At 39.0% G+C, this 23,120-nt stretch overlaps 1 protein-coding gene and 1 long non-coding RNA gene across 3 annotated transcripts in view; one reads left to right on the top strand and one right to left on the bottom strand.

Moving 5' to 3' along the window:
* Nucleotides 1–7,957, bottom strand: part of LOC107649284 (uncharacterized) — a 64,913-nt gene extending 56,956 nt beyond the window's left edge. For both annotated transcript variants that reach the window (XR_008912989.1, XR_008912990.1), the window contains exon 1: nt 7,635–7,957. This is a non-coding gene — a long non-coding RNA (uncharacterized LOC107649284). The remainder of the gene's footprint in view (nt 1–7,634) is intronic.
* The window catches only part of LOC100011915 (cytochrome P450 2U1), a 33,375-nt gene continuing 18,068 nt past the window's right edge, over nt 7,814–23,120 (top strand). The window contains exon 1 of the mRNA XM_001366026.4: nt 7,814–8,546. Coding sequence (XP_001366063.2) covers nt 7,829–8,546 — 718 coding nt within the window. The 5' untranslated portion in view covers nt 7,814–7,828. The remainder of the gene's footprint in view (nt 8,547–23,120) is intronic.

Below are 23,120 nucleotides of genomic sequence, written 5' to 3'. Positions count from 1 at the left end.
AAGTTAACTCTCACAGAAATCACTCACAGATAGTCTCAGAGAAAAATCTCCAGCAACCTGCTCCAGAGAGGGAGTTCAAAAGATAAGCCAAGAGTTCTGTAACAGACCATGCAAATCTTCTTAAAGTGCCCACAGTGATTTTTCCCTTGGCCTTGCCTTAAAGGGATTGGGCAAAATTATCCTTTCTCTGGTGTTGAGCTCTGCTTTTATTTAGACTAGATAGCTAATAACTAATTAAAATCAACGGTAGTAACAAGTAATGTTTAACAGAGAACCTTGAAAAACACAATACAACCTGTCATAATAGTGATCTATTGGATATGTCTCATATGGGGATTGGAGGATCAGGGAGTATCCCTGGGTTGCATGAAAACATACACAAGATGATGTCACCTGCTGAAGTTTCCAGGGATAAGGGATACAAACATGTCCTAGATAGAAAAGAGTGTATGTGGCTGGGGATATTATAGAAGGGTATATGGATCTTTTACCTTGTGGACTTTAGATTACTCCACCCTACTTGGTCTAACAAAAACAGGAATGTCTACACCCCTACTTAAGGATTAAGTATTTAGGAGGATGGTCTATGACAGACATGTGCTAGCAAATGACAAATCAGAAACAGCTGACAGACCCCTGGGCTGTCCTAAGTCAAGCTTAAGCTACCATTGGTACAAGTGAGACACAGGAAAGTGATGTAAAAAACGGTCCCCATTGTTTAAATTCAGAAGAAAAAGAAAACAAATGGCAAGTAAAAAAACAAAACCATTTCTTTTTATAAAACTCTTACCTTCTGCCTTAGAATTAATACTAAGAGTCAGTTTGTTACCTCTCAAATCCAATAAATCAGCCATTATTTGGTAAGTATTATGTGCCAGGCACTGTGCTAAGTACTGGGAATGTAAATAATAGAAGAATGAGGGACTGCTAAGGGCTCATAATAATAATAATAATGGCAGAATGAGTACAGTGTTCGGTCTGTCTGCCATGTTAGTGGTCTCAGCTCAAACTGACTCTGGCTGATGGGGGTCCTTATTCTTTCTGCAATGCTACCCTCAGTGTCCTTGATAACATCTCCCCTCATCATAGGCTCTCTTCTTCTCCCATAGGGCAGGAGAGAAGTTAGTCAATGCAATGCCTTTTCAGCCACCAGTCTAGATCACTCTGAGATTTCTATTTGGACCAGCAGGCATCTCTCTCTAGCATCCATTCCTTGACAACCCCTAAGAGATACTTCAAATATATGGTATGTATTCTTATAGATGTTTATGCATCTCTCCACCCCCACCAATGAAAATTTCTTGAGTGAAGTAACTATTTCAATTTTGTCAGGTTCTCAGTTCTCTATCATAGTGCCAGGCACACAGTAGGTGCTTAACGTGTTTGCTTGCTTTTAAGCCTGGTGAAGTACATAGTCTTGATAGTGTTATCTTCATTTACCCAAGGGGAGAACTGAATGACTTTTCCAGAGCTTCGAGGTAAAGGGAGGATACAGAAGTCAATCCCAGGTCTTATGGCTCTGGGTCTGTTTCTCTTTCTACTCTAACACACTATTTTCCAGAAAGGGTTATGCTCAAAAGACAAGAAATCAATGGACAAAAGTTAAGAATTTCCTGGTTTGAATAATGCAAGACAATTCTGAAAGGATTATGATGGAAAATGCTGTCCACCTTCAGAGAAAGAAGTGATATAGTTTGATTGTAGATCAAAGCATCCTTTTTTTTTAGGGGGTGATCATGTTTTAATCTACAAAATGACTAATACGGAAATGTTTTGCACAACTTTATATGTATAACCTGTATCAAATTACTCACCTCCTCAATAAGAGGGGAGAGGAGGGAGGGAAAAAAAGAATTTAGAACTCAGCATTTTGTTTTTTAAACCCTTACCTTCCATCTTAGAATCAATATTGTGTATGGTGCCAAGGCAGAAGAGCAGTGGGCAGACTAGGCAGTTGGGGTTAAATGACTTGTCCAAGGTCATACAGCTAGGAAATATCTGAGTTCACATTTGAACCCAGGACCTACCATCTCTAGGCCTGGCTGTCAATCCACAGAGTCTCACAGCTGCCCCCTGGAACTCAATAATTTTTTTAAAACAAGTATTAAAATTTGTTTATACATGTAATTAGGAAAAAAAATACTTAAAAAAATTTTTTTAAACCACTGCCTAGTTAAATTGTCCTCAATGCCCCAAAAGTAGAATATATACAGGTTCAGTTTTTCAGAAGAAACAAAAAAGAGGGATTTTGGAGGAAAGAAAGGTGCCAATTAAAAAACAATAATAACCAATGGACAATGCATAGAGAAACAGTATAAATAGCCTTTATGTTCATTTTAAACCCATAATTTAAAGTTTTTCCCATTTGTAAGCAGTCTGTTCTTGTTCACTAACTTTAGATGGGCATGGTGTTCAGTGTTTACCTCCTGGGGATTTAAGAATCAGCTGAACAATTACTGTTTTCCAAATGGAGGGAATTGGACACCATTCCTCCTAACATAATAGGCACTTAGATATTTTAGAGCCACAGTTTCAACCCTTTCTGGCTAATGGCCAGACCTAGGAAGCAGTCATCTTAGTGGGAAAGTTAGTTTTAAAATTCCTTTCCAACTTCAATAAAAAGAAAAAAAATAATAGTACCTTTGCTGAAATGTGGAGCATTAAGTACTGAACATTCCCTCAGTATTGATAGCAGGCTATAAATTTCATGATTTATACATACAATTAAAATAAAAAGCCATTTACTAATTATAACATTCTGAATCAGAGTACCATAAACTAAAACTTGAAGGGAATTTAGAAGTCATCTAGTCCAACTCCTTCATTTTACAGATGAGAAATCTGAAACCGAGATAGGTTAAATGACTTGTCCAGGATCACCCAGCTAGTTAGTGTCTTAAGGCAGGATTTTAACTCAAGTCCTCCTGACGCCAAATCAGACACTTTATCTGGTGAGCTGCCTCTCAAGGCACTGGGGATACAAAAGTTTCTAGTCTCATGGACTGAGGGAAACAACATATATGAAAATAACTGGAATAAAGAGTGTAAAAGGTGCAAAGGAGCAATTTGGGGCAGGCAAAGGGCTTTGGGAAATTTGAGAAGACTTTAAATCAAGGTTGAGAGGGGTATTCAGAAGGCTTTATGAAGACCAGGCACGTATTTAGGTCCAAGGAACTTTCTTTGGAGATGAGGAGCCTTTTATGTGTATGTGTGTTGGGGATGAGGGGATGGACCTAAAGAGAGGAAAGGCATGAAGAGGGAAAATAAGAGGAAATACTCTGATTTGGCTGGAATCCAGGATGTTTGGGCTGAAAAGACAGGTTAGAGTCTGATTCCAAAGAGCAAATCTTATGAGTTTATATTTCACTTTGTAGGTAATCTATATTATACTAATTAATGAAGGTTTTTGAATAAAAATGTGTCCGATTCAGAGCCATATATTAGAATAATTACTCCAGTGGTGGTGTATCATTTCAAGATGCAGATAAGGTAGTTAGAAACCATTCAAATAATCCAGAGGTAGATGATAAGGGGCTGAACTAGGGTTTCTTCTTTTTTTTTTAACTTAACATTGAATTAAAATATTTTTTGAGTTCTAAATTCTCTCCTTCGCATCCCTCCCAACCCTCCCATACTCATTGAAAAAGCAAGCAATATATCATCATGTAAGCATATTTCCACATTAACCATTGTGTAAAAAAAAACAATAAAAAGTAAGAAATTTAAAAAGTAAATAAGTGGTAAATAAGTGTGCTTTAATCTGTATTCAGAGTTCATCAGTACCCCACCTGGAGGTACTTAGCACTTTTTATAGGTCCTTTGGAATTGTCTTGGATCGCTGTATTCAGAGTTGATCATTGCTACAATACTGCTATTAGTGTGTACAATGTTCTGGTTCTACTCACTTCACTCTGCATCAGTTCATGTAGATCTTTCCAGCTCTTTCTGAAATCATCCTGCTCATCATTTCTTATAGCACAACAGTATCCCATCATATGCACATATCACAACTTGTTTAGCCAGTCCTCAGTTGATTCCCCAGTATCCCCTCAATTTCCAATTCTTTGCCACCACAAAAAGAGCTGCTATAAACATTTTTTTTTACAATTAGGTGCCTTTTCTTTTTCTTGATCTTTCTGGCATGCAGATCTAGTCGTGGTATTTCTGAATCAAAGGGTATGCAGAATTTTAGATCTCTTTGGACATAGTTCCAAATTGTCCTCCAGAATGGTTGGATCAGTTCACAACTCTACCAACAGTGCAGTAGTGCACCTGTATTTCCATATCCCTTCTAGCATTTATCATTTTCCTTTTTTATCATGTTAACTAATCTGGCAGGTGTAAGGTATACCTCAGAGTTGTTTTAATTTGTACTTCTCTAATCAGTAGCGATTTAGGACATTTTTAAAATGTGGCTATTAATAACTTTAATTTCTTCTTCTGAAAATATCCTTTGACATTTATCAACAGAAGAACAGCTCTTATTTTTTTTTTGGAGTAGGATTTCTGTAATAAAATCATAAAATTCAAAGCTGGATGGGACCTTTGCTTAGCCAACCCCTCCTTATTTTACAGATAAGGAAACTGAAGTCCAGAAGAATTAAATGGATTATGTAAGGTCACAAAAGGTAGTAAATAATATTAAATGAGATTTTATTCCATTACAGCTTTGCTGCTGTATCCTAAGGATCACGGGACCTATCCATCTGACTTGTAGCTGAAACTTTCCATAGATGTTGTCTCTCCTCTTAGAATGTGAGCTCCTTGAGAAGAGGGAGTCTGTCTTTTCTGCTTTTATCCCTAGCACTTGGTATAGTGATTTTTACACAAAGTATGTGCTTAATAATTGTTCATTGATCTGAGGCTCAAGCCCATAACCTCTAAGCCCAGATCCATTGCTTTTTTCCAATATCCCAGGACCCTCTCCTAATATCAGATGTGTGAGGAGAAAGGATGGGACAGATACCTGACATTGTCAGGATGAAATCAACAGGGCTGGTGATTATTTGGATGGGAACAGTGAGAAAGAGGTTAAGAGTCAAAGATGACAAGTTACCAGCACAGGTGACTGAAAGAATGGTGATACGATCAATAGATGCAAAAGTTTGGGGAGGGACAGATTTTGGTGTGAGGAAAGAACACATTTAATTTAAAGTGATAGTGATGGCCAGGAAAAGATATCCAAATGCATTTGGAGATAAAAAATCAAAGTTCTTGGAAAAGTTGAGAATGTCAATTTGATTTGTGAATTGACAGCACAGACCAATTAGATCTATTAAGAGAAACCAAATTTAGATAAGAAAAGGCTAAAGGAAAGCAATATTAGAGGAAGCCAACAGGACTCTGAGAAGAGGCATTTAATGTGGCTACAAGAAAGGTCTGGGCTGCTTAGCTACTAGTAGAGGGGAAAGAAAGGGTTAAATGTCCTACACTAAGGAGGAAGATTCTGAGGAGGAAAGGGGATACAATTAGAAAGGTCTAGCTAGGTGCACATGCCAAAACGAACAGAGGGGCTTGTCATGGAAAAAGTTATCAAAGAATTGAGTTTTGGCCACAGGAGGGGGTTGGGAGGAGAGGAGGGAAAAAACATGAAACATGTAACCATGGGAAAATTTTTCTAATTAAATAAAATTTAAAAAATAAAGTTTATCAGAGGATGGCTTGGATTCTTTCTGGTCTTCCATAATTTATTATTGTTTAATCCTTATATTCTGTCATCTTGTCAAATCTAAGTCAAAAGAATGGCAAGGGCTAGGCAATTAGGGTTAAGTGAAAGCAGGCATGGTGGTACACCCAGGAATTTTAGTTAGTTGACTGGTTGAGCTCTAATGTCATGACTACTTATAGCCAAAAATGGTTTCCTAAGAATGTTGTCTACTTTCATTGATGGAGAAGGGAATTGAAAAGATCTGGGGATTTTAGTGGACAGAATGTTATATTACCATGACTATCTATGCCTGAGGACTCAGAGGAGATGTCATAATGTAAAAATTAAAACTTAAAATTAGATCTCAATAATGAAAATATTATATTTTAGGAGATTTATTAATGATCATTAGAAATCAAGGAATAAAGAGGATACAAAATAAAGACCACATGCCCATGACTGATCAGCCAGTTCAAAATCCCCTCTCACCACCCCCATGCTCCCCAACGGGGAAGCCCGATACCCCCTGCCTACAGGAAGTGCCTAAAGACAGGAAGTCAGTGGGCTCCAGAAAAAATTCTTTTTTAGGGTAACATTTTCAATTATACATGAACTGTTCTTGGATTCTTGAAAGTTTCTCATGTGTAAGATGGTTTGGATAAATGTTCTGTTTATTACCACAGAGCAAAAACCAGGAGCAACAATAGGCTGGAAGTTCCAAAGATACAAATTTGGGCTTCAAGTTAGGAAGACCTTCCTGATAGTTGGAACTGTCCAAAAGTGCAATGGTCTGCCTTGAGAGATAGCAGGTTCCCTTTTGTTGGTGGTGTTAGTCATTTGTCCAATCTGTTGTGGATAGTCTTTGTTAGGATTGGGTCAAATGAGTCTCTTCCAACTTTGAAATTTTGTCTGGAGCTATGTCACCCAAGGATTGACTGCAGTAACTAAAGATGCTTACATGCTAGAGAAGATAAGATTAGGGGAGAGGGAAGAGGAGGCAAGGCATGATCATCTGAAGACCACATAGTGAAAGAGGGATTCAAATTTGGTTCTTCTCTAAGAGGAGCAATTCTATGAACAATGGCTGGAAATTGCTGAAAACTAGATTTCAGTTTGAGGAAACTGTCCAGAAGAGGAATGTGCTGCTTCAGGAGATGGTGAACTCCCTTTCTCTGGAGGGTTCCAAAGGAGAGATAGAGGACGATCTATTAGAACATTCCAAGAAGATAAGATTCTTGTTCTTTGCAAGTTATCAAATTCAAGAGGGCAGCTAGGAGGTTCAGTGGTTTCAAAGCCAGACTGAGAGATGGGAGGTCCTGGGTTCAGATGCTTCCCAGCTGTGCCACCCTGTGCAAGCCACTTAACCCCCATTGCCTAGCCCTTACCGCTCTTCTGCCTTTGATTCTAAGACGAAAGAGTTGTTGTTGCTGGGTGTGTGTGTGTGTGTGTGGGTGTGTGTGTGTGTGTGTGTAGTTATCCAATTCAACCTCTGAAATTTCTTCTACTTGTGATCAGCTGATATGTCTGTCAACGCTTCTCCCACAACCCGCCTAGTACTTCATGAAGTAGAGGAGTTTGGATTAGGAGTATCTGGTGCTGTCACTCATTACCTGTGTGATCCGAGGTGGGCAGCATGGTATATGGACTTGAAGTAAAAAAATAAAAACAAACAAACTCTGCGTTCAAATCTTCTCTCAGTGACTTCCTGTGATTCTGGACAATTCCCTACCTCCCATGGGCCTCAGGTTCTTCCTCTTTAAAATGAGGGGGCTGGAAAAAAATGGCCACTAAGATTCCTCCCAGCTTTCAGTCTGTGACTCTCAGCCCTCCTCCCCCAGGATTTTTTATCTCCCAGCTGTATGGACGGGCCACCCGCAGAGCAAAGACCCGAACTCTCTCCCTCTCACTGCATCAGTGCAATCTCAGTTACAGAGCGCCCGCCCCTTCGTCCGATCTGAGTCGGAGCAAGGCCCCAGCGTCAGCCAACCTGCCAGTCCAGAGTCCAGGAGAATGAAGGGTAGCGGGGAGCCAGAAAGGGCAGCAGAGGGATGGCGTTGAGTGAGTTGGAAGTGAAACCGGGGCGTGAAGCCCAGATCGCTGCGAGGCCGGGGCTGTTACGGAGTGTGGGAAGGAGAGGACAGAGCGCTGACAGTGGCTGGGTGCTGGGCACACCCCATTCTGATGGTGTCACGCTGTTCCGTGTACCGTCACAATGGATTGAGGAAAAGGAGAATAGCAGCAGCCAATCAGAATGCTCGATCGGAGGCTGCTTCGCCTCTGGTCCTCCCTCCCTCCTTTCTTCACTCAGCTCCCAGAGATGACCTGCAGAGGAGGAGGAGGGAGGAGGGGGAGGGCTCAAACCTGCGGCGGGTCGAAGTGATAAATACGCGGGAGATTGGGGTGTCCGCAAGCATGTCCTCTGCGGTGGGGGCCCAGGCTCCGGTCCCCGAGGGCTCCCCTGGCTCTCCACGGCTGCTCCTGGAGCCGCTCGGCTGTGCGCTGCTGCTGCCGCCTCTGCTGCTGCTGCTGCTCCTGGCTCTGGCCTGGGGGCTTCTGCTAGTTCGCCGGCGCGGGGTGCCCCCGGGTCCCCGGCCTTGGCCGCTGGTGGGGAACCTGGGCTTCATGCTGCTGCCTGCGGTGTTCAAGAGGTGCATCTGGTCGCTGCTGCGGCTGCAACGCTGCGCCCCCAGGCCCCGGGACCCTAGCCGGTACAGCTCGCAGGTGGTCCTGGAGTATCTGTCCCGACTGTATGGCCCCATCTTCAGCTTCTACCTGGGACCCTACCTGGTGGTGGTCCTCAGCGACTTCCATAGCGTGCGCGAGGCGCTTGTACAGCAAGGCGAGGTGTTCAGCGACCGGCCCCGGTTGCCACTCATCTCTGTCTTTACCAAGGAGAAGGGTAAGCCCGGGTGTCCCGGGCCAGAGCTGGGGGCGGGGGAGGTGGAAGGAAGGAGTCCTGGGCACTATCCCAAGGGTCGTGCAGCACCACAGGGAGTGGATTTGGAGGCGGAGGGCCCAGTTGCAATTCCTACCCTTTTAGCCTTAAACAGCTCCTTCGTGCCTCAGTTTCTCCATATGGGCTAAGATGAGCTCAGAAGCCCCTTCCATGGTTAGGGACTGTGTCTCTTGAACTCCCAAAATTACCAGTGTGTCCCCGAGGCTGGAGAAACTGTCTTCAATGAAGGGTGCTTGCAAAAAAAACCTGCCATCTCACTCATACCCCCATCCCAGCGACTAGAGCTCACTCCTTCCCTTCCTCACTGTTTATGACTAATCTGCTCCTGTTGGTGTGGTCCCCCCGCCTAGATTTTCAGCAGGTGAAGTGGTTCCGAGGGCTCTTTAGACGACAAATCATGAACCCTTTGGCAGCCTCGTGGAGTTTCTGAACTCTTCAGAATAATATTTTTACATGCATAAGATAAAATACATAGGAATACAACGGAAGCCAATTATAATTCTCAAAATGTGTACGCTGAAAAAAATCTTAAGTCCTCCAAATAAAAACCTCCGGCTTTAAAAAAGAAAAAGAAAAAAGCCGGTAAGATGAAACTGATGAGAAAGTTGTAGGGATGGGGAAGGCAGTAGTGATGGCCAGAGTACATACTCTTCTTACTCATTTTCAGCAGAACTGGCACTTTTTGTAGCTTCTCAAAGCCTCCTCCAGGAGCCTGCCCCTCCAAAAAAAAAAATCCCCAAGACTTCACATTGAGTCGTTTTAAAAAATAGATCTGGAATGCCAGTCTTGTAAAGTGGAGATAGAGAGCTGGCCTTGGAGTCAGGAAGACCTGAGTTTAAGTGTTACCTTTGGCACATGGAATGTGTGACCCTGGAGAAGTCACTGGATATATGTGTCCTCTAAGAGTTAGTAGGTTATGGAGCAGGTGCTGATCTGCATAGAAATACCCATAAAACCACAGGAAGAAGAGCTCATGTAAAATGTGCCTGAGTACAGGTGTAGACTGGCAGTTGTTTTCCTTTCACTTCTGCTAAAACAGGTGGTGACCTCAAATAAAAATAGCCAGTTAGGTTTGCCTACCTGTCCAAAGGTGGCCTATGTGACCCTTAGCACTGAGGAGGGCAAGGATTCCAAGCTGACATGAAGCAGCTGCTGGACCCATTGGAAGGCAGCTGATGATTGCTACAGGGCATAACTTAGTCCTGATCTCAGATAACTCTCTGGGTTTTAGTAAATAAACACAGAGCTATCTACTATGTGCCAGGCTAAGTCTTCTCGACTTCTGCTTCTCTGCAATCAAGAGTCTCCTCATCCCTGGCCTGCTACCTTGGCTTTGGGCAGTCTCATATAAATCAGAGTTTCTTGACCCTTGATTTTCAGTTGAGCTCAGTTTTTAAAATTTGAAAACTGGAATCAGGGCTGCATTTTATGGCATTAACTACATCCTAATAATCCCTTTCCTATCGATTTCCATTTGGCTGGAACTTCTCTCCAGGTTAGCAACTTGCTTACACCCCAACAGGGTTGATCTGAAAGTCTGGGGAAATCAAAAGTAGTTGTTTGGGAATGGGGAGAGTGAGACAGAAGAGGGGAAGGGAAGCTTGAGGGCTGGATTTAAGGAGTTACTTCCCAAGTCATCGGCTTCATCTAGAAGCAAACCTTTAGTGTGGTAAAGTAGAAATATCTTGCATTTGTAGTCAAAAGATTGGCTTAGGATCTTAGATCTGCAGTGTGATCTTATACAAATAGCTCAATTTCTCTGTTAGTTTCCTCATTTATAAAATGAATGACATGTACTGGCTAACCTCTAAGGTACTTTTTAGCTCAAAATCCTATGAATTTGGGAAAGAGAATAAGTTCAAGGCCAGCAGCTCTGAAAATTTATTTTTTTTACTTAAAAAAATTTTTTTTAATTAAAAAAAAATTGATTAGAATCAATACTGTGTATTTTTTTTTTCAAGGTAGAAATGTGGTAAAGGTTAGGCAATGGGGGTTAATTGACTTGCCCAGAGTCACACAGTGAAGAAGTATCTAAGGCCAGAGTTGAACATAGGGTCTCCCATCTCCAGGCCTGGCTCTCAATTCACTGAGCCACCACGCTAACAAATTTCCCCCTCTCATAGTTTATTTTTTAATATGCTCTGTATAGTGCACCTCTTCATACTTTCACTTAGCTCCTGGCACATGTTGAGTCATTTTCAGTCAAGTTCTAATTCTTCTTAGCAGATACTTGAGTGGTTTGCCATTTCCTTCTCTAGGTCAATTTACAGATAAGGAAACTGAGGCAAACAGGATTAAGTGACTTTCCCAGGGTCACATAGCTAATAAGTTTCCGAAACCAGATTTTAACTCAGGAAGATGAGTCTTCCTGGTTCCAGACCTGGTACTATATCCACTGTGAAATACAAAAATGAAAGCTACCAGAGTTACAGGTTCTCCATTGAGTGTCACTTTGCCTGTGTTTGCCCCAACTATAAAATGGGGATAATAATAGCACTTATCTGCTGGAGTTATTGTGAGTTTAAATATGATATTTAGAAAGCACTTAGCATAGTGCATGGCACATAGTGGGTACTATACTAATGTTAGTTATTGTTGATATTATTAATAAGGATTAGTAAAAATATAAATATTTCATTAGAATAAGGGAAGAGGGGAAAGCTAGGTGGCTCAGTGATTATAGTCCAAGGCCTCAACAAATCTGGGTCTTTTGTTCAAAACTGGCTTCCCATACTTCCTAGCTGTGTGACTCTGGGTAGGTCGCTTAATCCCAATTGTCTAGCCCTGAGCACTTGCCTGGGAAACAATACTCAGTATTGATTCTAAAAAAGATGATATGGTTTTAAAAAGAAGTAAGGTGGGAGTATCCATTCAGGCTTTTGTTTTATAATTGGCATTGTATGCAGACCCCAAGAACAAAGCACATAACCTATTTTAAGCCATTTCAATGAATCCGTGCTACTACTACCCAGCTCTTGTGAGTGGTGGACTAAAGGTACAGTAATGATTCACGTATTTTTCGACATTGCTTGACTATTTTACAAGGGTTTTGTTTTTCTTCCCCTTCCCTCTCCCATGAGAATGGAGAGAAAATAGATTTTTTTGAATTGAAAAAAAAAAAAAAACAAAATTCAACCAAAGAAATTTTGAGACCATTTAAATACATAAGAAAGAATGGAGAAAATAGATACCCAGTTATTCCAAATTGGGCATTTGAAAATAATACTACTTAGCTCTTGAAAGCCAAGGAGAAGATATGGAATTGCTCCTAAATCTATAACCGATAATGGGGGAATAATGAGTTCTAAATAATTAAGTATTTGCAGTTGATCTGGAGTGAAACAGATGCATTTAAAAGATCCATAAAATCCTGGAATGCAAATTTAAATGGAAGCTGGTGAAAGCAAAGGCTATTACAATTGGGAACATTAGCTTAGGAGGAATATTCTATTACAACGAGAGGACTTACTCAGAAATGAGAGACAAAGGTAGGAACAAATAAGCACTTATTTTGGAATGTGTTTTCCATTTTCTTCCGGACATTGAACATTTTCTTGAATTAGGAGACAGGCACAGTGATGTATATCTTCAGAGTATACAGATGATACTAATATATGAAGTGAAATTAATTATAGACATATTGGAGGAAAATCTTATTCTGTATAAAGGGGGAAAATGTGGAAGAAGAATTTCATTGTAAGCAAGTAAATATTTAGGAGAAAAGTAGTGCTGACTATTTGCTAGATATTATGCAAAGTGCTTTTCAATTATCATTTCATTTGATCTTCATAATAACCCTGGGAGGTAAGTGTTATTATTATTCCCCAAAATTCACCAAAGAAAATAATTACTTACAAACTAGACTTCGTCAAGGGGAAGCTAACGATTCCATGAGGTATAAAGCAATAAAACAATTTTTTAAAAGTCTGGAGTGAAGTGAGAACCAGGAGAACAATATGTACTATGAAAACTGTAAAACAATTTTGAAGAACTTAAGAACTCTGATCAAGGTAGCTATCTGCTTAGAGTAGCTTCACAGCACTAGTACAGTATCTCTGAACATTGTAGAGAAGACTCCACCCATCACGTCAGAGAGATATCCAGTTCAGAGGTTCAGTAGTAAGATCCTTTGCTTTAAAATTCAAAGGTTGTCTTGGGTTGCCAAAAAAGGAGATACAGAGTGGAATTGCACATTGGCTATGGAGGGAACAGAAAGAACATGACATGTAACCATGGAAAAATATTCCAAATTAACTACATAAAAAATTTCAATTAAAAAAAGGGGGGTGGATACAGGCTAGTATTAAATTTCCACACTTCCTAAGCACAACTCTATTGACATTGCATTTAAGAGTTTAGGGACATCTCCACAGTACAAGGAGGTGTTGGGAAGAATTAATTTTGGGGAAATTGCTGCAATGTATATATTAATTATATTTTCTTTGTTGAGATTATATCTCCATAATGCCTTTAAAAATAGAGGTGCAGAAAGTGTAGAATTAAAAGGGGAAAACAAGATGGAGTAGAATACAAAGAGGTTGGTTAATCATGACTGTGAATATGAATGGGATGAACTTGCCTATAAAATGGAAGCAGATAGCAGAATGGATTAAAAACCAGAATCCTACAATATGTTTGCAAGAAATACATTTGAGGCAGATAGACTCACAGAATAGAGGTAAGGGGATGGAGCAGAATCTACTGGGCTTCAATTGAGATTAAAAAAAAAAAAAGCAAGAGTAGTATGATCTCAGACAAAGCTAAAGCAAAAAATAGAGTTGATTAAAAGAGATAAGGAAGGTAATTAAACTTTGATTAAAGGTAGTATAGACAATGAAGTCATATCAGTACTTAACATATATGCACCAAATGGTATAGCATCCAGATTTTTAAAGAAGAAACTAAAAGGACTTAAGGAGAAAACAGACAATAAAACTATACTAGTTTTATACTGGGGACCTCAACCCCCCCCCCATCAGAACTAGATAAATCTTAACTGAAAAATAAACCAGAAAGAATTAAAGGAAGTGAATTAAATTTTAGAAAGGTTAGATTCAATAGCTGATTGGAGAGAATTGAATGGGGATAAAAAGGAATGTTCTTTTCAGGAGCACATGACACAAAAACTGACCATGTAGGAGGGCATAAAAACTTCACAACCAAATGCAGAAAAGCAGCTATAATGAATATAAGTTTTTCCTATCATAATGGAATAAAAGTTATAATCACTAAGGGTTCATGGAAAGGGAAAATAAAAATTAATTGGAAACTAATCATTCTTCAAAATGGGTAGGTCAAGGAACAAATCATAGGAACAATCACTGACTTCATTAAAGAGAATGATAAGGAGACAACAAATCAAAATGTATGGGATACAGCCAAAGCAGTACTTAGGGGGGAAATTTCTATCTCTTAGTGCTTATAAACAAAGAAAAAAGAGATCAATGAATTGGGCACACAACTAAAAAAACTAGAAAAAGAGCAAATTAAAAATCCCCAGTTATAGATTAAACTAGAAATTCAAAAAAATCAAAGGAGAAATTAATAAAATTGAAAGTAAAAGAACTATTAAACTGTAATAGAGGAATTAGTTGACGGTAAAGGGAGAAAAGAAGAATGGAAATCTTCTCTCAGTTAGGGTCCAGGGAAGACAGTTGATGTTAAAATGGACCAAGAGGGAGGAGAGGGGGAGTAAGTAGCTTCAACCTTTAGCCTTCCCTCAGCTATGGCTGCTTCCCCAAACTGGCTCTTGTCTTCCTCTACTATAATGTCTAAAGTTTTCCTCCTTAGGGAGAATTACTCTCCCTCTCAAACTGACCCACTCACACTCAAGTGAGTTTGGGAAAGACAACAACCTTTATTCTAAACTAATTCAGTTGGGGATAACACAGGGAAATTGCTGCAGAAAAAGTTTGTGAGGAAAGAGTGTCCCTATAGGCGTCCCTATTCTAGCTCCCCCTTTATCCTTGAGTTGGGGAGCCCAGGCCTTGGCAGCCTTGGGCTCCCTGAGAGAGTCAGGCTTGGCTAGCCTTGGTCTTGGCTCAACTGGCACAGTTCAGACTAAGGGCACCAGGAGCTGTGAGGTAGTCTTGTCAGAGTCTTAATGTCTTCTCCAGCTGGCCACTTTGGTTGGGAATTGATGGGGGGAAGGATGTCCAGTCACCAGGAGAGAAAGATGAGGCTTTCCTCAGGATCAAGTCTTAGTCAGACCTTCCCCTTTCCTGTCTCAAAAGTGAGAGAGCTAACTGCCTCTCAGTCAGAAACTTCTTGGTCCCTAAGATTCCAGACCTCCTGGGGCCCCTCCCCCATCAAGCAGAGATGATTCAGCAGCACCTCAGCCTATCACTCTTCCTTGAGTTCAGACCTCTGTCACAAAATTAATAAATAAGTACAGGAATTGGTTGGGGGGGGGGGGGAAGAGACAAACAAAATAGATAGAGCATTGGTTCATTTGATTTTAAGAAAAAGAAAAGAAGAGGATCAAATTACCAATATCAAAAATGGAAACAGTGAATTCACCTACAATGACGAAGAAATTAAAGCAATCATGAGGAGCCATTTTGCCCAATCTTATATGATAACAAATTTGACAATCTAAATGAAATGGATGAATATCTACAAAAACATAAATTGCCTAGATTAACAAAAGAGGAAATAGAATATTTAAATAATCCCATCTCAGTAAAAGAAATTGAACAAGCCATCAAGAAACTCTCTAAGAAAAAATCCCCAGGGCCTGATAGATTCACAAGTGAATACTATCAAACATTTAAGGAACAATTAATCCCAATACTATATGAATTATTTGGCAAAAGAAAGAGTCCTACAAAATTCTTTTTATGACATAAATAGGGTGCTGATACCTAAGCCAGGAATCAAAAAACAGAAAATTTCAGACCAATTTCCTTAAAAATGAATATTGATAAAGAAAATCTCAAAATACTAGCAAACAGACTACAGCAATATATCACAAGGATTATTCACTATGACCAGGTGGGATTTATACTAGGAATACAGGGCTGGTTTAATATTAGGAAAACTATCAGCATAATTGACCATATCAACCAAAATAACAAATCACACAATTACCTCAGTAGATGCAGAAAAAGTCTTTAAAAATATACAACACCCTTTCCTATTTAAAACACCAAAGGGAGCAAAAAGGTTCCAGCAAGTGATCACGAGCATTATTCACTATGATCGCGTGGAATTTATACCAGGAATGCAAGAATGATTTAATATTAGGAAAACCATTTACATAATTGACCATATCAACAAGCAAACCAACAGAAATCACATGATTATCTCAATAGTTGCAGAAAAAGCCTGTGACAAAACACCACACTCATTCCTATTGAAACTACTAGAAAGTATAGGAATAGAAGGGCCTTTCCTAAAAATAATAAACAGTATATATTTAAAACCATCAGTGAGCATCATTTGCAATGGGGATAAAATAGAAGCCTTGCCAATAAGATCAGGAGTGAAACAGATGCCCATTATCACCTCTACTATTTGACATTGTACTAGAAACACTAGCTGTTGCAGAAAAGAAAACAAAATTGAAGTTATTAAAATAGGCAATGAGGAGACCAAATTATCACTCTTTGCGGATGATATGATGGTCTACTTAAAGAGTCCTAGAGAATCAACTAAAGAGTTAGTGGAAATAATCAACAAGTTTAGCAAAGTTGCAGGATACAAAATAAACCCACATAAATCATCAGCATTTTTATACATCTCCAACATATCTCAGCAGCAAGAATTAAAAAGAGAAATTCCATTTAAAATCACCCTAGATAATATAAAATATTTAGGAATCTCTTTGCCAAGACAAATACAGGAACTCTATGAACACAACTACAAAATACTTTCCACACAATTAAAACTAGATCTAAACAACTGGAAAAACATTAATTACTCATGGTAGGATGAGCTAACATAAAAATTACAATCCTACCCAAATTAATTTACTTATTCAGTGCCATACCTATCAAACTACCAAGAAACTTCTTTATTGAATTAGAAAAAAATCATAAATAGTTCATTTGGAAGAACAAAAGATCAAGAATATCAAGGGAAATAATGAAAAAAATGTGAAGGATGAGGGCCTAAGCAGTACTAGATCTCAAATTATACTATAAAGCAGTGGTTATCCAAACATTGTGGTACCAGCTAAGAGACAAAAGAGAGGACCAGTGGAATAGACTTGGTGTAAATGACCTCAGCAGGATAGTGTTTGATAAACCCAAAGATCCCAGTTTTGGGGACACGAACTCACTATTTGACAAAAACTGCTGAGAAAATTGGAAAACAGTATGGGAGAGATTAGGTTTAGATCAACATCTCACACGCTTCACCAAGATAAATTCAGAATGGGTGAATGACTTAAATATAAAGAAGGAAACTATAAGTAAATTAGGTGAACATAGAATCGTTTACCTGTCAGATCTAATACAACCAAAATTAGAAGGGAAGCAACAAATTGGGGGAAAAAATCTTTAGAACAAAAACTTCTGACAAAGGTCTAATTACCCAAATTTATAAGGAGCTTAAGCAATTGTACAAAAAAATCAAGCCATTCTCCAATTGATAGATGAGCAAGGGACATGAATAGGCAATTTTCAGATAAAGAAATCAAAACTATTAATAAACACACTAAAAAGTGTTCTAAATCTCTTATAATCAGAGAAATGCAAATCAAAATGACTCTGAGGTACCACCGCATACCTAGCAGATTAGCTAATATGGCAGCAAAGGAAAGTAATGAATGCTGGAGGGGGTGTGGCAAAATTGGGACATTAATGATTTGCTGGTGGAGTTGTGAATTGATCCAACCATTCTGGAGGGCAATTTGGAACTATGCCCAAAGGGCGATAAAAGACTGTCTGCCCTTTGATCCAGCCATAGCACTGCTGGGTTTGTCCCCAAAGAGATAAGGAAAAAGACTTGTACAAGAATATTCATAGCTGTGCTCTTTGTGGTGGCCAAAAATTGGAAAATGAGGGAATGCCCTTCAATTGGGGAATGGCTGAACAAATTGTGGTATATGTTGGTGATGGAATATTATTGTGCTAAAAGGAATAATAAAGTGGAGGAATTCCATGTGAACTGGAACAACCTCCAGGAATTGATGCAGAGTGAGAGGAGCAGAACCAGGAGAACATTATACACAGAGATGGATAAACTGTGGTACAATTGAACATAATGGACTTCTCTACTAGCAGCAATGCAATGATCCAGGACAATTCTGAGGGACTTATGAGAAAGAACACTATCCACATCCAGAGAAAGAACTGTGGGAGTAGAAACACCAAAGAAAAACAACTGTTTAATCACATTGGCTGATGGGGATATGATTGGGGATGTAGACTTATCATCACCCTAGTGCAAATAATATGGAAATAGGTCTTGATCAGTGACACAAGTAAAACCCAGGGGAATTGCTCATTGGCTACAGGAGGGAGGATGAGAGGAAGGAAGGGAAGGGAAAGAACATGATTCATGTAACTAAGGAAAAATATTCTCAATTAGATAAACTTTAAAAAATTTATAATTAGGGGGCAGCTGGGTGGCTCAGTGGATTGAGAGTCAGGCCTAGAGACGGGAGGTCCTAGATTCAAATCTGGCTTCAGACACTTCCCAGCTGTGTGACCCTGGGCAAGTCACTTGACCCCCATTGCCTAGCCCTTACCACTGCTTCTGCCTTGGAGCCGATACACAGTATTGATGCCAAGATGGAAGGTAAGGGTTTTTTCAAAAAAAAAAATTATACTTAAAAATTGCACAGGAATAAAAGGGTCTTTCCTCAAAATAATAAGTAATTTCTCTCTAAAACCATCAGCTACTATCATCTGCAATGGGGATGTTAGAAGCCTTTCCATTAAGATCAGAAGTGAAACATGGATGCCCATTATCACCATTATCTAATATTGTACTAGAAATGTTACCTTTAGCAATGGGAAGAAAAAGAAATCAAAGGAATTAAAGTTGACAAAGAGGAAACTAACCTATCACTTTTTGTAGATAATATGATGGTAGACTTAGAAAAATCCCAGAGAATCCACTAAAATTTTTGAAATAATTACTAACTTTAGCAAAGTTGAAGGAGACAAAATAGACTCACATAAATCATCAACATTTCTATATATTTCCAACAAAGTCCAGCAGCAAGAGTTAGGGGAAAAATGTCTATCACTAGAGAAAATAAAATGCTTGGAAATCTATTTGCCAAGGCAAACACAGGAATTATATATACACAATTACAGAACACTTTTCACACAAATAAAGTTAGATCTAAACAATTGGAAAAACATTAATTGTTCATGGTTAGTATGAGTAAATATAATAAAAATGACAGTCCTATCTAAATTAATTACTTATTAAGTGCCACACCGATCAAATTACCAAAAAAACTATTTTATGGAACTAGGAAAAATAACAAAATTTACCTGGAAGAGCAAAATATCAAGGGAATTAATGAAAAAAAATTGTGAAGGATAGTGACCTATCAGTACCAGATCTTAAACTGTATTATAAAGCAATAATCATCAAAACATTATGATACTGGCTACAAACCAGAAGGGTTGATCAATGGAATAGATTAGGAGTAAATGACTTTAGTAATCTAGTGTTTAAGAAACTCAAAGATCCCAGCTTTTTGGAATAAGAACTCTTTTGACAAAAACTGCTGGGAAATTTGAAAGACAGTATGGCAAAAATTAGGGATACATCAGCATCTTATACCCAATACCAAGATAAGGTCAAAATGGATATATGATGTAGACATAAAGGGTGAGTTATAAATAAATTAGGGGAATATACCTGTCAGATCTATGGAGAAGGAAAGAATTTATGACCAAACATAAGAGACTGAGAACATTACAAGATGAAAAATGAATAATTTTGATTACATTAAATCAAAAAGGTTTTATATAAATAAAACCAGTAAAATCAAGAATAGAAGGGAAACAACAAACTGGGGAAAAATTTGTAACACTTCTCTCACAGAGGTCTCATTTCTCAAATATATGAAAAATTAAACCAAATTTATAAGAATACAAGTCATTTCTCAATTGGCAAATGGTCAAAGGATATGAATAGGCAGTTTTCAGATGTAGAAATCAAAGCTATAATCATCTGAAAAAAATGTTCTAAATCCCTCTTGATTAGAGAAATGCAAATTAAAACAATGCTGAGGTACCACCTCACTCGTATCAGATTGGCTAATATGACAGTAAAGGAAAATGATAAATGTTTGAGGGGATATGGAAAAATTGGGACACTAATGCATTGCTGGTGGAACTGTGAACTGATCCATTCTCAGAGGGCAATTTGGAATTATGCCCAAAAGTCTATTAAACAATGTATACCGTTTGATCCAGTAATACCACTATTAGATCAATGGGGAAAATCTACTTGTACAAAAATATTTATAGCTACTCTTTTAGTGATGGCAAATAATTGGAAACTAAAGAGATGTCTATCAGTTGGGGAAAGCTGAACAAATTGTGGTATATGATGCTGATGGAATACCATTGTTCTGTAAGAAATGATGGACAAGATGATTTCAATGTGAAATGCAAAGTGAAGTAATTAGGAACACATTACATACAGTAACAGCAGTATTGTGGAATGATCAACTGTGATAGACTTAGTTATTATTGGCAATACAATGTTCCAGACAATTCTGAGGGACTTTGGACAAAGAATGCTATTAACCTCCAGAGAAAGAACTGTTGGAGTCAGAATGCAGATGAAAATGTACAATTTTCCAGTTGTTTTTTTGGATTTATGTTTGGAGGTTTTGGTTTTATAAGATTTCTCATTTAAAAAAATGAACAATATGGAAATATGTTTTACATGATAATCCCTGAATAACCCAGATCGAATTGCCTTCCAGCAGCAGGAGGGGAAATGGAAGAGAAGGAGGGAGATAAGTTTGAACTTAGGAAAACTTGTGTAGAAATTTACTATAACACATCATTGGTAATAAATAAATAATATTAAATGCGGTACAGGAGGGAAACCAAAATGGCAGAGCAGAGAAAGCATTTGGCTGAGCTCTCCAACATTCCCCTCTAAACAACTTAAAAATAATGCCTCAAATCGAATTCTAGTATGGCAGAGCCAAAAAAAGTGCTACATAAATGCTGTTCTTGTTATATAGATCATCTCTCCTACTAAACTGTAAGGCTTTGGCAATCAGAAACTGTAAATTCATTTGTCATGCCCCTTGACTTCTCCATGTTGTCTTACACATGAAACCCAGGGCTTCTGGATCCGGGAAAGATATGTTCCAAGACACTGGATGGCTGAAACCATGGCTATAAGTTGCTGATCCCACATGTAATGTATTTATCTCATACATGTATATGATAAAGTTTAATTAAGTACAGTAAGATACCAACATTAAATATAATAATGATACATTGGACATTATTATACCGCACTGTCTAGTAGCCACCTTTATCTGCCTTGGACATGTTCCAAGACCTCCACTGGATGTCCAGAATCATGAGAATACCCAACCCCACAGAGATAGTCCTCACATTAATTTTTAACTTTATCTTAACTTTACTGTGTACTGCTATGCTCTCTCTCCCAGCTCTTGCCCCTTGGCTCAGACTCCATGGCCTCTTATTCCCCATCCCCTAAAAAAAAACCCCAAAACCCAAATTTCTGAGGGAAAGTGAAAGCAGAAGAACTCACCAGAGGTCTTCTGGACCTCAGGGCATAAACCTTGTGCTAGCCCCCTTCCTCCTTTCCCTAGAATGACCATGGGTAACAAACCAAGGAGAGGGAAACCCTGGATAAGGGAGCGACTACCATAGATTGTAAATAGTTGCTAAATTGGTTTGGACTTTCACGAACTGTTTTCATGTAGGGCTATGTGGTTCCTTGCCCTCATTCTCATCCAAGGCATTATTCTACTCTTAGGACAAGAACTTCAGATGGGGAGGGAGTGGACAGGGTTATACAGATTTCAAAATGTGTGTTTTTAAATTTGTCAAAAATGTCAGGGCTAATAGCAGAGCTGAGCTGTGGTTCTTGTGTACGTGGACCACAAGCCATTTGACCTCTTGGTACTCCCAGATAGAGTTCTCTCAGACCACTGTAAACACAGTGGCTAAGCTGCATGGGTGGAAGGAGAGAGTTTTCACACTGGGAATCCTCTACCATGATGAAATCTCAGGTCCTGACCAAACCTAATAAAATGGCACGAGGTCCTAAACAACTAGAATGTTGATGATGCTCACCTCCTTTTTTAGCTGTTAGTTTTATTCTGAGATCAGTATATGAGTGTTAAAATTTATTTTTTAAAGCTCTTGTGGGAAAAAATTTATTTCATGAGTCATTGATTTTTAAAATGTAGTGCTCAGAGACCCAAGGAAGATCATACCAGATCTCTTCTAGCTATACGTTTCTTTTACTATCTCCCCTCTACTGGAGCAATACTCCAGTAGTGCTAGTTCTTCTTTTATGACATCTTAGGAATAAAGCTATTCCAATCCTTCTAGACAAGTAGCTTAACTTCCATGAAAGTATTTGTTATGAGCAACCTTTTATACAGAGCCAGGTAGGTGGCGAGGTGGGACAAAGGATCTCTTCTGAAGTCAGGAAGACTCAATCTTCCTGAGTTCAAATCTGGTCTCAAGACACTTAGATTTGGGTATCCTGAACAAGTCATTTAACCCTTTTTGCCTCCATTTCCTCATCTGTCAAATGAGCTGGAGAAGAAAATGGCAAACCACAACAGTAGCTTTGCCAAGAAAACCCCAAATGGGGTCACAAAGAGTTGGACACAATTGAAAAAGACTGAATAACTGCAACAAAAGGAAGAGTCAGGACTAGATGATATCTAAGATCTCTGCCATCATTAAAATGCTATGGATTTTATATTGTCACCTCTTCCTTCATTGGTTCCATGGGAATCAATACTATAATCCCCAAATACTTAAATCAGGGGTGAGCAACTTATGACACTGTTCCCACTGTGGGCTACCGTGAGGGAACCACTGGATACCCAATCTAGGTATCATCCATGACCTTGTCCCTTATCCCTATTATTGAATCCATTCTACCTTTGCAACATATAGAGCCCCTTTTCTTTTCTTTTCTCTTCTTTTCTTTTCTTTTCTTTTCTTTTTTCTTTTCTTTTCTTTTCTCTTCTTTTCTCTTTTTTTCTTTTCTCTTTTTTAAAACTCTTACCTTCTGTTCTAGCAACAACTCTAGGGCAAAAGGACAGAGACTAGGCAAAGAGTTAAGTGACTTGCCCAGGGTCACAGAGTTAGGAAGTATCTGAGGCCACGTTTGAACCCAGGAGCTCCAGACTCCAGACCTGGCATTTTATGCACTATGCCACCTAGCTGCCTACTGACCTTTTTCTTTTCTAACACTGTGACAACCCTGGTGTAGGCCCTTATCACCTCATGCCCAGACTACTGAAATGACCTGCCCTGCCTCAAGTCTCTCCCCACTCCAGTCTATTATCACTAGAGCAACTTTCCTAAAGAA

This window comes from Monodelphis domestica, chromosome 6 (genome assembly GCF_027887165.1).
Source record: "Monodelphis domestica isolate mMonDom1 chromosome 6, mMonDom1.pri, whole genome shotgun sequence".
Taxonomy (NCBI): domain Eukaryota; kingdom Metazoa; phylum Chordata; class Mammalia; order Didelphimorphia; family Didelphidae; genus Monodelphis; species Monodelphis domestica.
The sequence above is the reverse complement of the archived record's forward strand: the minus strand, read 5'-3'. Positions and strand labels throughout refer to the sequence as shown.